Genomic DNA, 15906 nt, shown 5'->3' with positions numbered 1-15906 from the left:
ATTGTTAGAAATTTCAGGTTTACAGTTTGGGTAAAAGATTGATTTTTTATAACTTATATAATTTTTATTATATATATATATATATTTATTTATAGCTCTGAAGATGGCTGTGGTGGATATCTATCATTCGAGGTTAAAGGAGAGACAGAGACGAAAAAAGTAAGTACAGAAAAACCATCCTGCCTTCTTTCAGCTTTGGATTGTTTGATTGCATATGGTCTATAAGAATGCTTCACTATGGCTCATCTTGTGACCTTGGGGAAGAAATTTATTCTCCTTGAGCCTCAGTTTTTCATTTGTCAGATGGAGATAGTATCTCTTATTTTTATATCTTCCTTTGTTGATGTTAGGATAAAACATGAATAATGTGGTTACAGGGTTTTAAGCTCTTAGGAGAAAAAGAATAATATCAATTCGAAGTGTTTAGTCATTATATTCTTTTTAATGCCCTCATTCTTACTACTGTAATTTTATGAGAAGTCTTTCATTTAAAAGGATTACAAAGAAGTTCCGAACAAGTTTCAGGCACCCTGGTTTTGCTTCCCTTCACAGTATGTCAAATATACACATTCAGGGGTTGGGATTGTAGCTCAGGTGGTAGAGCCTTTGCCTAGCATGTGTGAGGCACTGGTTTCAATCCTCAGAACCACATAAAAATAAATAAATAAAATAAAAGTATTGTATTTGTCTACAACTAAAAAAATAGTTAAAACATACACACACACACACACACACATATTCAGGCCAAACATGGTGACGCGTGCCTGTAATCCTTGTGACTGGAGAGACTAAGGCAGGAGGATCACGAGTTCAAAGCTAGCCTTAGCAACTTAGCAAGACCCTAAGCAATTCAGTGAGACCTTGTCTCTAAATAAAATATATAAAGTTCTAGGAATGTGGCTCAGTGGTTAAGCACCCTGAGTTCAATCCCCAGTACAAAAAAACATATATATAAATATACATATAGATATGTATATAAATATACAATATAAATATATATTTATATTGTATATAAATATACAATATAAATATATAAATATAAATTACATATTTTTATATATTTACACATTCAGCCAGGCATGGTGATACATACCTGTACCAATGACTTGCCAGGAGGATTGCAAATTCTAGGGCAGCCTTAGCAACTTAGCGATACTCTGTCTCAAAATAAAAAATTAAAAAGGACTGGGGATGTAGTTTAGTGGTAAAGCACTCCTGAGTTCAATCCCTGAACTAAAAATATACACATACATATACACATTCAGATTAGAAATTATGGATCCCTGATGCTTGTTGGATTACAGAGACTTACCAGTTCTGAGAGGGATTTGCAGAGGGTGTGAGTGTGCAGGTATGTGTATATGTGAAGGCATGTATGTTGAGATATTACTAAGTATAAACATAGTGGTATCAGCAATAAAAATGTGAGGGAGTAGTTGGAGGCACTCCTGAGAGACCAGATGTGATCTAAAGTGAAGTTTACTCTCTGCCTGGCTGGAATCAGCTTCCAAGAAGTACTGAAGAAGCTTACCCAGCTACTTCCATGAGATGTTTCATTGCTAGTCATGAATTCTTCTGGAATAAATAAAGGTTCCAGAAGAATAACCCTGTGTGGTTTACTTAAATTCTCCTTTGCTTAAAACACATAATTAGACCTAGAGAGTATTGAAGAACTCAATTGTTGAGAGGTGCTGTTAGATCTTATGTTTTATGATGCCCTTCCATTAAAGATGCACAATATATACTTATTTCAAATAGCTTCAAAGTGTTGTTATGAATGCACAGTTGTAAATGTTGAATATGTGATCATGGTGCCTTTTTATGGTTAGCAGGTTTCCCTTGAATGAGTATTCTCAATTAACATTTCCACAAGCTGAATAGATTAATTGTATAATGTGGACACAGATTTCCTTCTGTTCATCTTAAGTGACAGACACATATTTTTCAGTATTTGTGAGTAGTAATTGATTCATTTATCTAGCAAATAGCTTTTTAGAGTCTCCAACGCCAAAGAAGAGGGAAAATGTGTGATGCTGGAGAGCCTAAAATTGTGTTAGTGATTCACTGATTGCAGAATTTTGTGGGGAGCGACTCTTTTGGATCTCCGTATTCTACCTCAGAGTGTTTTAAGATGTCTAACAAAAGCTGCATATGAAAAACATTAAATGTGAAACTTATTCTAAAAGAGATTATTATGGTTTTTTATTCTAGAATTATAAGAGATCATGGATTAATCAACCTTAGAAAATTTCAGTGTAAGTATTGGCTATTTTTTCTAATTTCTTCTAATATTACTGAATAGCTTTAACAAATCATGTAACAAATACTTATACCAAATTATAACAGATCATTTATAGCACTAGTTCTTAATTCAAGTTGCATGTTAGCATCACCTAGGATGATTTTAAAAATTCTGATACAGGACTGGTGGTAGAGCACTTGCCTAGCATGTGCAAGGCCCTGTTGCCGCAGTCTGGCTGGGCACAATTCAGGAGACACTTGTCAAAAGAAACAAACTTTATTTTTAAAACTACAAACGCCAAACAAAACAGCTCCTCAGGAAAAACCCTCAGAGCCCAACTGCCACCACCGGCTTCCACAAGCCTCTCCACACACCAACAACCACCTCCCACCATCCTCCTGCTCTTGAGGCCGATTGGCTAGGTCGCGTGGGCGGAGCCAAAGAAGTCCCCCAATGAGCAGTTCCGTAGTCTGAAGGGCAGGGAAACAGCCCAATGAACATGACCGCAGAGGAGCCAATCAGCTAGATGTTGCTGGGGCCACTGTGAGCCAATCATCAGCTGGCAGTCTGAAGGGCAGGGAAACAGCCCAATGAACATGACTGCAGAGGAGCCAATCAGCTAGATGTTGCTGGGGCCACTGTGAGCCAATCATCAGCTGGCAGCTTGAAGGGCAGGGAAACAGCCCAATGAACATCACCGCAGAGGAGCCAATCAGCTAGATGTTGCTGGGGCCACTGTGAGCCAATCATCAGCCGGCAGCTGGAAGTTTGCTGGCAGCTGGAAGTTTGCTGGGGCCCCTTTGGCTGTGGCTCTCAACATCTCCCCCTCTCTGTTTAAACAACAAGCATGTGGCTTAGGGACCGTGCCTGCCTTAGGTTGTCCAATACTACATATGGTCCTTACCCGTCTTCGGATGAGCTGACCTCAGGGCGTCAGCCTCCTGTCTTAGGTTGGTACCATTGTAATTGGATCTTACCCGTCATTGACTACCGGTCCAGTATACAGCCACACCTGTGGAGAGGTACCAGCGGGGGGGGGGGTGAGGTTCTTTGCCTCACCTCTGTTGGCCCCCAAATAGCTGAACGATCATTACAAGCAGAAGGGAGGAAGATATACCAAATCAATACTCCAACACTACCACAAGTCGCTGCACCAACAGATAGTTCACAATGCATACAAGTGAGTTTACAATGCATACAAGTGACACATAGTTTAGGCAAGTTCTGTAAGCGGTTCAGTGATGGCTATTGCAGAAACTGTAGATTAGTTTTATCTTTGTCTTCACCGGCACAGGGATGAAGATAGGAATTCTGGCAATAATGGCTAAAGAAAAAATTATATAACATTCTAGAAGGTACTAAAAGAAAACAATTTTCTTAACAATTCTTCACTGGCACTGGGATGAAGATAGAAATTCTGGCAATAATGGCTAAAGAAAACATTGTGTAACATTCCAGAAGGCACTAAAAGAAAACAATTTTCTTAACAATTTACATTATCTTCACCGGCACTGGGATGAAGATAGGAATTTTGGCAATAATGGTTAATATTAATAATTGTGTAACATTCTAGAAGGCACTAAAAGAAAACAATTTTCTTAACAATTTACATTATCTTGAAAAGAATTATTAAATATAATGAAAAGGATAGGTGAAAGTAAACAAACAGATCTGTTAACCTTTTTTTGTTTACATATTAAAACAATTCTTAACAGTTATTTACCCAATTTAAATTTTTGGATCTTTTTTTTTTTTTTTTTTTTATGAGCGCTCATCATATATGATATATGGACATATGAACATTCAAACACATAACACAAAACACAAGTGTGCACACATAATACATACAACACATAACATAATGGTAAAGGCCTTATAACTTTTTACAGGTGAAATCTCCATTGCAATGTTTAACAACTCTATAGTAAAAAAAATATATATAGAACTGATCAGCAAAACATTAACCTAGGTCTGTATGAGCTCAAAAAACAAAATAGAACTTCATGATATGGGAAAGGGCAATAATAAAATAGATATTGAAAAAAGCATCCTGGTTCTGTCGCAGATGTAAGGATAGCCAAATTGGAGTTTTGGATATCAGCTGTTATGGATTTGAGCCAAATCATCTTCTTTTTGGTCTGTAGAAATTGCTTTAGTTAATCTCTCTGGAATCCAAATCGGCTGCTGTTCTCCCTGTGGAAACACAAAAACAGGCCCCCGACTCCAGACAATCACTGGGTCAGGACTTTAGTTAATCTCTCCGGAATCCAAATCGGCTGCTGTTCTTCCTGTGGAAACACACAAACAGACCCCCGACTCCAGACAATTACTGGGTCAGGACCTTTCCATTGTCCTGTTAGAATATCTTTCCAAAGTACCTTGGGCTTATGTACATTTTTTGGACACATATGCCTTTCTGCAGCACTAAGTCCTGATGAATCTAAATTTAAAAAGTTTAGAGTAAAAAGGGTTATTTTAAGTTTATCTTTGGGGAATATATACCCCTTCCCAATTCCGTCTTTTTGCTTTAATAAGTACATTTTAATAGTTTGATGAGCTCTTTCAACTATGCCTTGTCCCTGTGGATTGTATGGGATTCCTGTTATATGAGTAATGCCAAATGATGAGCAAAATTGTTTAAAAGAAGTAGACGTATAACCAGGGGCATTATCTGTTTTTAACTGTTTTGGAATGCCCACAGTGGCAAAATTTTGTAAGCAATGAGCTATAACATCTTTAGTTTTTTCTCCGGCATGAAGGGAGCCCATCAAAAATCCAGAAGAAGTATCAACTGTAACATGCAAATATTTTAATTTTCCAAATTCTGGCAAGTGTGTGACGTCCATCTGCCAAATATGGTTAGGTATCAATCCTCTAGGATTGACTCCAAGATTAACTTGTGGTAAAAAGGTCACACAATTTTGACATTGTTTTATTATTTGTCTAGCTTGCTCCTTAGTTATTTTAAAACGCTTTTGTAAAGTATTAGCATTGACATGGAACCTTTTATGAAAATTTATAGCTTCTTCTAGTATAGAGAAAATATGTACGTCATGTGTAGTTTTATCTGCTAAATCATTGCCCAAACTAAGGGCTCCAGGCAATCCTGTATGTGCCCTGATATGTCCTATAAAGAATGGATCTTTTCTGTCCCAGATTAAACTTTGTATAGTGGAAAACAAAGAGAAAACAGTAGAAGAAGGCGAAATCCTACCAGCATCTTCAAGGGATACTATAGCATTAACTATATACTGACTATCAGAAAATAAATTAAATACAGAATCTTTAAACATCACAAAAGTTTGTAATACTGCATTAAGCTCTACCTTTTGAGCTGATTGTTTGGGTACTAAAAATGTAAAAGTTTGATCAGGTGTAACTATTGCTGCTGTACCATTATTTGACCCATCAGTGAATATATTTGGAGCATTCATGATAGGTGTTTTTCTTGTCATTTTTGGAAAAATTACAGGATGCAATGACCAAAAAGACAATAAAGGATTAGATGGTAAGTGGTTATCAAATGAAACATTAGATTTGCACATGATTATTGCCCAAGTATTTAACTCATTAGCTAATTCATCAATTTGATTCATAGTATATGGAGTAATAATTTTATTAGGAGAAATTCCAAACACTGCCTTTGCTGTTTTTATTCCTTTGAGTACTAATTGTCCTACAGCCTCAGGATACCTAGTAAGAATAGTGTTAGGAGAATAAGATAAATGTATCCATAATAATGGACCTTCTTGCCAAAATACTCCTGTAGGAATATTTTTTGTTGATAATACAATAAATAATAAAGGCAAACTTATATCAATTCTATCCAAATGCATATTTTCCATATATGTTTCAATGATTTTTAATGCCTTTCTTGCTTCAGGCGTCAACATTCGGGGTGAATTTGGATCTGATGGACCTTTTAGGATATCAAATAAAGGTCCCAATTCTCCTGTTGGAATACCTAGATAAGGCCTTATCCAATTTATGTCTCCTAATAACTTTTGAAAGTCATTAAGTGATTTGAGTTGATCTACTCGTATTTGAATTTTTGGTGGACGGACCATGGTTGAGGATAATAGAACTCCCAAATAATTAATTGGAAAATTTAATTGTACTTTATCTATTGCTATCTCTAGATTATAATTTTTTAATAAGTTTGTAAGTGTGGCATAACATTCTAGCAATGTGTTTTTAGCTTTGTGTGCTAATAATATGTCATCCATATAGTGAAATATTTGTAGCTCAGGATTTTGATTTCTAAGTGGCTGGATTACTTTGTTAACATAAATTTGACACATAGTTGGGCTGTTAGCCATCCCTTGAGGGAGTACTTTCCATTCATATCTCTGATCAGGACCTTCATGATTTAGTGCAGGGATAGTAAATGCAAAACGTGGACTATCCTCAGGATGAATTGGAATTGAAAAAAAACAATCTTTAATATCTATAACTAAAACATACCAAGTTTTTGGCAAAGCAGACAACTGAGGAATCCCCGATTGAGCAGGTCCCATAATGACCATTTCATTATTAATGGCTCTTAAATCTTGCAATAATCTCCATTTACCAGATTTCTTTTTGATGACAAAAATGGGAGTATTATGGGGAGATACAGAAGGTTGTATATGTTCTTCCACTAATTGTTGTTTGACCAGATCATGGGCTACTTGTATCTTTTCTTTAGTCAAGGGCCACTGAGGGACCCATACTGGTCTTTCTGATTTCCAGGTAATTTTTATTGTCTCAGTGGCCCTTTGTGAAAATCCAACCCATGTCTGTCTGTTCCTTGATTTATTTGTATTGGTGCTGCTATACCTTGTTCTTGTTTTTCTAATCTTTTTCCTTTCCTAAAACCTTGTCTAGCCATAATAGTGGGTGCAGTTTGATTGATATTATTTGTTAATGTCAAACCTAATTGATCTAAGACATCTCGTCCCCATAAATTTACAGGAAGATGATCCAATACATATGGCTGTATAGTTCCTTCACATCCTTCAGGATCCTTCCAATCTAATACCATTGCACTTTTATCGGGATTATTCGCCACTCCTAGGCCTCGAAGCGTTTGAGTGGCTTGTTGTAATGGCCAATGTTTTGGCCATTCTTGACGAGAGATAATGCTAAGGTCTGCACCTGTATCCAGTAGCCCATTAAATTCATGTCCTTGAATATTTAGTTTTAGCATGGGGCGAGAATCTAAATTTAAAGAAAGCATAGCCCAATCTACACCTGTGGAGCCTAATCCCTTGGAACCTCTTTCTACAGTATGATTGGAAAATTTATCATGTAGGCTTGGTATTATTAGTAATTGTGCTATTCTATCTCCTGGTGAAATTACTGATATACCCTTTGGAGAACTGGCTATAATTTTTATTTCACCTTCATAATCGGGATCAATTACCCCAGGACTTATCAAAAGTCCTTTTAGAGTAGAAGAGCTGCGTCCCAATAATAAGCCTACTGTTCCTTTGGGAAGAGGTCCTTTCACCCCTGTGGGAATGATTTGAACTCCCATCTCTGGAGTTAGTACTGATTTGACGGAGGCGCAGATGTCCAACCCTGCGCTCCCTCTAGTCTGTCTGATGAGGGATCTGATGCCCTGGGCACTACCCTGATGGGGTTGCTGGGGTTGCTGGGTTCCTCCAGAGCTCCGTATATTTGTGGTTTGGGGCCCCGGAGCATTGGGGCCCCCTGTCCGTTTTTTGGCAACGGAGCCCGATGCCTTTGTCCACGATATTGTGGATAAAAACCTTGTCCTTGTTCGTTTTTTGATAATGGAGTACCCTCTATGGTGGTTTGAGAACGGCATTCATTAGCCCAATGTCTCCCTCTACGGCATCGTGGACAAATACCCGGTATTCTATTCCTTTGATACCTAGTATTGTTAAACCCTCCTCCTATGGGGCAATTCCTTTTAAAATGTCCTGCTTGTTGACAATTGTAGCATGTTCTTAGCCCGGCATCTAAAGCCTGTTTTACTGCAGCTGCCACAATTTGCCCTTGTTCATTAATGTCTCTGGCATCTAAAGCCTGTTTTACTGCAGCTGCAACAATTTGCCCTTGTTCATTAATGTCTCTGGCATCTAAAGCCTGTTTTACTGCAGCTGCCATGACTTGCTCTTGTTCATTAATGTCTCTACACAATTTAATATATTTGTTTAAATCTTCCTGTTTCCATGGTCTAATGATATCTCTGCACCAACGATTCGCTTGGTCATAAGCCAGTTGTTTTATTAATGGCATTGCTTGTTCTGTATTCCCAAAAACTCTGGTAGCTGTTTGAATAAGCCTATCTACAAATTCAGCATAAGGTTCATTAGCTCCTTGTATTATCTTAGATAATTGACCTTGTAAACCTCCATGTCCTTGTAAAGTCTTCCATGCCTTAAGTGCATCTATAGCAATTTGTGCGTATACACCAGGATCATATGCAAGTTGTTGCTGCCGATCCTCATAAGGTCCCTTTCCTAACAACATATCTAGATTTCTCTGAGGATAACCAGCTGCTGCATTTCCCATAGCTGTCTCCTTGCAAAATTCCTCATTAGCAACCTTCCATAACAGGTATTGTCCTCCAGTTAACACAGCTTTACACATATTAGCCCAATCTGCTGGCGTCATGTTTAAGTTGGTAATGGATTCTATCAAGCTTACTTGATAGAATAACCTTGGTGCTGATAACGCCAAGGTCGCGGGTTCGTTCCCCGTACGGGCCACCAAATGCCGCAGTCTGGCTGGGCACAATTCAGGAGACACTTGTCAAAAGAAACAAACTTTATTTTTAAAACTACAAACGCCAAACAAAACAGCTCCTCAGGAAAAACCCTCAGAGCCCAACTGCCACCACCGGCTTCCACAAGCCTCTCCACACACCAACAACCACCTCCCACCATCCTCCTGCTCTTGAGGCCGATTGGCTAGGTCGCGTGGGCGGAGCCAAAGAAGTCCCCCAATGAGCAGTTCCGTAGTCTGAAGGGCAGGGAAACAGCCCAATGAACATGACCGCAGAGGAGCCAATCAGCTAGATGTTGCTGGGGCCACTGTGAGCCAATCATCAGCTGGCAGTCTGAAGGGCAGGGAAACAGCCCAATGAACATGACTGCAGAGGAGCCAATCAGCTAGATGTTGCTGGGGCCACTGTGAGCCAATCATCAGCTGGCAGCTTGAAGGGCAGGGAAACAGCCCAATGAACATCACCGCAGAGGAGCCAATCAGCTAGATGTTGCTGGGGCCACTGTGAGCCAATCATCAGCCGGCAGCTGGAAGTTTGCTGGCAGCTGGAAGTTTGCTGGGGCCCCTTTGGCTGTGGCTCTCAACACCCTGTATTCAATTTCTAGCACCAAAAGAAATATAAAAGTCTTCAAGGCCATTTTGATTTATAGTGATAATAAAGAACTATTAATTTATAGTCAAAACATTAACATGAGAATTTTTTACACTAGTGTAGTAATTACAGCATGGAAAAATTATCATTTTCTAGATTTGTCATGTTTTGAAACAATGTGTTAAACATAAAATAACCTTTATCCTTAGGTTATAAAATTATTTTTATAGAAACATCAATAGAAAGTGATGCTTTCATTTTGCATGGTGGCATATAAAAAAGATATTTAACATTGTGTGATGATGATAGTAAATAAAGGCTTTTTTTTTTTTTTTTAAAGAGAGAGTGAGGAGAGAGAGAGAATTTTAACATTTTTTAGTTTTCGGCGGACACAACATCTTTGTCTGTATGTGGTGCTGAGGATGGAACCCGGGCCGCGCGCATGCTAGACGGGCGCACTACCACTTGAGCCACATCCCCAGCCCCAATAAAGGCTTTTTAAATGAATTGCTAACTTAAATTTTACACTTTTAAATAATGGAGGAACTTAAACTGGCAGAAAAAGCCCCAGTACTTTTTTTTCTACAACGTAGAGTCTGTTCAGGAAATAATAATACTTTCATAATAATAATAATTGTAGTGTTCAAAATGTTTATAATGGTTATGTGTCATAATACTCTTTTTGTAAAAGTCTTATTTGGTAGAATCTTCAATAGGTGTCTTTTGGACACTGTGGCACTGACAGGGTCAAGTTAGCCAGTCAGACAGGTTGAGTGCATTTTCAATCTAAATAATTTTTTTTTTTTAAGAGAGAGTGAGAGAGGAGAGGGAGAGAGGGAGAATTTTTAATATTTATTTTTTAGTTCTCGGCGGACACAACATCTTTGTTGGTATGTGGTGCTGAGGATCGAACCCGGGTCGCACGCATGCCAGGCGAGCACGCTACCGCTTGAGCCACATCCCCAGCCCAATCTAAATAATTTATATATAATTTTTTAAAAATATGGTTGTGGTCATAAGAATGTTACATCTTATGCCTTTATTTTGGTACTTTATACATTTTTCAAGTTATTATGGTGTTTTATTTACTTTACATAGTCAGAATATGTTGTATATAAAGTAATACAGTTGTGTGTTTAATCACTTATTTCTAAATATTTAGCTTGTTTTCACATTTTTTGAATCATTACATAAATAATGCTATGATGAACTTATTTGTTCTCTGTCTAGGTTTTTCTTTTTTCTTTTTTGAACCAGGGATTGAATTTCAGGGGTGTGTACCTCTGAGCTGCAACCCCCAGCCCTTTTTAAATTTTCAGACACTCTTGTCAAGTTGCAGAGGCTGGCCTCTCACTTAACAATCTTTCTGCCTCATCCTCCTGAGGCACTGGGATTATAGGCTTGTGCCACTGTGTCTGGCTCTATTTATGAATGTTTAATGGTTTTTTAGTTTTTTTTTTTTTTTTTTTTTTTTGCACCGCTAGGGATATAAGCCAGGACCTCATGCATGCTAGGCATACACTGCACACTGAGCTATAGTATCCCCAGCCCTATTATTAAAGGTAGATTCCTTAAAGTAGAATTAATAGGTCACAAAATAGAATCATTAAAAATTCTTGGTCTGGGGTTGTAGCTCGGTGGTAGAGCACTTACCTTAAGACATGTGAGGCATTGGGTTTGATCTTCAGTGCCACATAAAAATAAGTAAATAAAATAAAGGTATTATGTCAATTTACAACTAAAAATTAAAAAGAAAAAAAATCTTGGTGCATGTCGCCAGATTGCTTTCAAAAGAGGTTATATCAATTTATATTCCTTCTTGTAGTATTAGATTGCTTATTTAATTCCATCCTCATCAAGACCTGTGGATTTGCAGTCCAGTGTGGTGGCACAAGCCTGTAATCCCAGCAGCTTGGAAGGCTGAGGCAGGAAATCTCAAATTTGAAGCCAGCCCCAGCAATTTAGCAAGACTCTAAACAACTTAGTGAGACCCCATTTTTTTTTTTTTTTTGGCAGGGTGGGAGTACTGGGGATTGAACTCGGGCACTAGGCCAGTGCGCCACATCCCTGGCCCCATTTTGTATTTATTTAGAGACAGGGTCTCACTGAGTTGCTTAGTGCCTCACTTTTGCTGAGGCTGGCTTTGAACATATGATCCTCTTGCCTCAGCCTCCCTCGTGGCTGGAATTCCAGGCATGCACCACTGCACCTGGTGTAAGACCCCATTTAAAAGTGAAAAATAAAAAAGTCTGGGATGTAACTTCATGCTAAATGTGTCTTTGGCTCAATCTCCAGCCCCCCCTGTATCCCCTTCCAAAACAAGAACTATGGATTTGCAAAAATAATTCAGGATCAGATTTCCCATGCTTTTTCTATAGACAATAATTATCCGTGTTCTGGTAGACACAATAATGAGTTCCTCTATCTGAATTACTGGGTTTTTCATATAGATCAGTTAAGTTTTGACTTTTACTCATGAAATTTCCTGTTACATAAATCCAATTTTAGCACACTTGCCTAGCATGCGTAAAGCCTGGTTTCAATCCCAGTACTAGAGGAAAAAAATCTACCCCTGTCTCTGCTCCCCTTTATTATTATGAAATAAATTTGGAACTGTCAGAGCAAGAGAAAGGAGGGTAAAAAAGCCTAATGGCCTCCTCCCGCCCCTAGAAAAAAATGATAGTTTGGTAGTTTTTCTCCCTACTTTTTATTATGGGCATATTCAAATATACACAGAAGTAAAGGTAAAACAAAAAAAGTTATTTTTCCAATTTCATTTCAGATTCTTTGTTGTTATCCTTGTTATGAGTTGTGATTTCTGTTTTGTTTTTGTTTGGTAGTAAGAAAGAAATAATCAGTCTGTATTTATTCAGTCAGCTCCTAGTCCAGGCATGGTGGTGCACACCTACCTAGCTGCTTGGGAGGCTAAGGATGGAGGATTAAAAGTTTGAGGACAGCCTGGGCAATGTAGTGAGACCTTGTCCCAAAATAAAAATTAAAAAGATGGAAGGCTAGAGCTGGAGCTCCATGGTAGAGTGCTTGCATAGCAAGCATGAAGCCCTGGGTTCAGTCCCTAGTACCACCAAAAAGAAAAAAAAAAAGAAAATTAAAACAAACTCCTGGAATTAGTAGATAAGAATGTCTCTTCTAAGTGAAGTAGATAAGAATGTGTCTTCTAAGTGAAGAAATTCATCTAAAATAAAGGCAATTTAAATAACTGTCATGTGAAAAATTATCTTTACTTCAAGAGTAGACTGAACTAGGCTGGGAATACAGCTGTGCTGGTATCGATTGCCTTGCATGCACAAGGCCCTGGATCAATTCTCAGCACCAAAAATTTTTAAAAAGAGAGAGAGAGAGAGAGAGTGCGCGAGCGGTGACCTAGTTACTGCTGAATATGGTTAAAATCACTGAAAAGCAATCAGAGCTCCTGGCCACATCAACTTACCAGTTGTTGATTGGTTTTACTCCTCATCTTCTTTGTAAATTTTACTCTTTTGATTAGAGATTTCATCAAAAGAGATCCCCAGAGTTGCTGCTCCTGGCTCTGTTGGATATGTGACCATTTATTTGCATGATAATTGTCAAATTATAACTTCATTGGTTAATTAAGTTGAACTAGTTAATTTGGTCTGAAGAAAGGCAAAGTAACCCCTATGGGCAATGAAGAAATATACACCTCACCTGAATGTTTGTAGACAGGGAGATTTCACAAGGGTCATGTGAGCAAGCACATACTTTTCTAGGCTAATCTATGTCCTGTAGATAGATTCTGTGTCTGCAATTTCCTAGTTATCCTGTGGGTAGTAATTCCAGAAATTTTGGCCAACATGTTTCTGAGAATGCAAGATCTACCATTAATCTTTTCCCATTACTATAGCATTGCCTGTGCAGATAAAAGACAGTGAGGTGGGAGAAGTCACTAGTGCTTAGTGATGGAGATGATCTCCAGTGATAATCCTTATGGAGATGCTGTGAAGCAGTCACTATGATTAGTATTTTGCATTCTTAGCTTTCCTGTTTGCTTCCTGTCATGGGTAAATTAGTCATATGAGGTCAGGAATAATGTCCTTCCATTTCACTTCTGTGAGGGGGAGAAAAATGTGGCCAACTTGGGAATCCTTACATTCTCCAATGACACGGTTATGTTTTACTTTCTCTGTAGTAATGGAACGGCGTTATCCCAAGGAGGTTCAAGACCTTTATGAAACAATGAGGCGATTTGCAAGGATTGTGGGTCCAGTGGAACATGATAAGTTCATTGAAAGCCATGCATGTAGGTGGTTTTTGAGCCTTAATGAACAAGTGTGTGTGTGTGTGTGTTTTATGTGAAGTAAATAACATGGATATGTCTGTTTCTACTCCCCTTTATTATTATTGAAATAAATTTGGAACTGTGAGAGCAAGAAAAGGGATGTTAAGGGGCTGGGATTGTGGCTTAGTGGTAGAGCGCTCATCTAGCACAGGCGGGACCAGAGTTCAGTCCTCAGCACAACATAAAAATAAATAAATAAATAAATAAAGGTATTGTGTCCAACTACAACTAAGAAAATAAATAAACATTAAAAAAAAAAAGGTAGTTTTAAAAATGGGAGGCTGAAGCCGGGTGTGGTGGCACACACCTGTACTCCTAGTAGCTTGGGAGGCTGAGGCAGGAGGATCCCAAGTTCAAAGCCAGTCTCAGCAACTTAGGGAGACCCTGTCTCTAAATGAAAAATTTTAAAAAGGGCTGGGGTTGTTGCTCATTGGTTAATAGCCAGCCCCTGGGTTCAATCCCCAGTACCAAAAATGGGAACAGAGTTGGATGACTCATGGAAATTGTACTTCCATCATTCTCTTGCCTTTCTTTGGTATTCTGGAGGGAGGTCATCCATTTTATATTTTGATTTTTTACTAAAAAAAATTTGAAGTGAGGTCAGTAAGGCCTAACCTAAGACCTAAGACTGGCTGACTTTTCTACACTTTTTGTTATAGATTTATTTGGCCCTTTAGTTTTGTTCTGGGTGGTTCTTTGCCAGGGCTCTTACCCTGTTTCATGCAAATATTTCTGAGGAAGCATCACAGGCATTTATCTGAGGTTGATTGTCCTCAGCAAACACCTTGTTTGGTTGGCATTCTGAGTGACTGATCTTTTACTTCCTGTCCCAGTTTGTGTCATCCCTGGTTTATGTGTCACTCCAAAGAACTACACCCCATGGATTGTCCAGGCTTTTCCTTCATCCTCTGTTTCAAAAGCACCCAAGTTTGAATGCCCTTTCACATAATAACATGAGCAGTGCAACCTGATCTGTGTTCTCAGAGGAGGCAGAAATCTTTGGTTTATGGAAAACACAATGCTCTTTTGTCCCTATAGGAGAAAAGCTGTAAAGAAACTAACTGGGACTTGAGTAGAGAGCTTTTGTTATTCTTTTGCATTAGGGCAACATCAAGTAATACCAGAGATGGGTTTCACAAACTTGGTTGTATGAGTAAAAATTTTGAGAGAGAATAGATAGACCAGGAAAGCTTGGTTATTTAAGAAATTATATTCATTACTTTGGGGGACACATGAATTCAGCCAATTTAAGTTTTCTAGGAGAAAATTTAAAAAAAAAAAAAATTCCAGCTACTGCATTTGGAGATGGCAGCTTGAGACATTTAGAGTAGGCTTTTCTCAGCTTTTGGGTAAATTTCTAATAAGAGATTATCAATAAAAAGGATTCCCTAGATGAAATTGCCCAGCCTTTTATGTAAGACAGAATTACTGAAAATGCTTAACAGCAGAAGTACTTATTGATGTTGATTTTGTTTTTCAAATTTTTTTTTCCTTTGTTCTTTGGGGAAAACAGTGGAATTTGAACTTCGAAGGGAAATCAAGCGGCTCCAGGAATATAGGACAGCAGGCATTACCAATTTTTGTAGTAAGTATATAAAAGGGGCGTCTTTATATGCAGGGATTCTCAAAGGGGTTGTGATTTTTTTTTTTAAATTAAGCTTTTCTTTTTCAGAATGAATTTTCAATCTTTCTAGAAAAGTTTCATCTGTTAAATCCCTATAAATATCACTATATAGATTATCTGAGGTAGCATAAAAGTCATAACACATAGAAAAGAGAGTGGTGCTTTAGATGTAGGATGCATCATGTCATTTAGTGTCTCATGACAAACTTATGGGGTACTGTTACTTCTGTTTAATGAAGAAACTAAAGTTTCAAGATCAAGTTAACAGTAAAGCCAGGTTGTATGGGAAGGCAGTGTATTACTGCAGTTAAAACCATACAGCTTACGCCTGGGGATATAACTCAGATAATTTGGTGATAGAGTGCTTGCCTAGCCTGTGTGATGCTCTGGGTTTGATC

At 38.2% G+C, this 15906-nt stretch overlaps 1 protein-coding gene across 3 annotated transcripts in view; it reads left to right on the top strand.

Annotated features, from left to right (window-relative positions):
• Window positions 1–15906, top strand: part of Tada2a (transcriptional adaptor 2A) — a 60277-nt gene that overhangs the window by 35635 nt on the left and 8736 nt on the right. For all 3 annotated transcript variants that reach the window (XM_077800597.1, XM_077800598.1, XM_077800599.1), the window contains exons 9-12: window positions 96–159; window positions 2212–2255; window positions 13735–13845; window positions 15398–15469. In XM_077800597.1, the coding sequence (XP_077656723.1) occupies window positions 96–159; window positions 2212–2255; window positions 13735–13845; window positions 15398–15469 (291 nt within the window). The remainder of the gene's footprint in view (window positions 1–95; window positions 160–2211; window positions 2256–13734; window positions 13846–15397; window positions 15470–15906) is intronic.

The sequence above is a fragment of the Urocitellus parryii genome, chromosome 7, assembly GCF_045843805.1.
Source record: "Urocitellus parryii isolate mUroPar1 chromosome 7, mUroPar1.hap1, whole genome shotgun sequence".
Taxonomy (NCBI): domain Eukaryota; kingdom Metazoa; phylum Chordata; class Mammalia; order Rodentia; family Sciuridae; genus Urocitellus; species Urocitellus parryii.
This window is presented reverse-complemented; position numbering and strand designations above follow the sequence as displayed.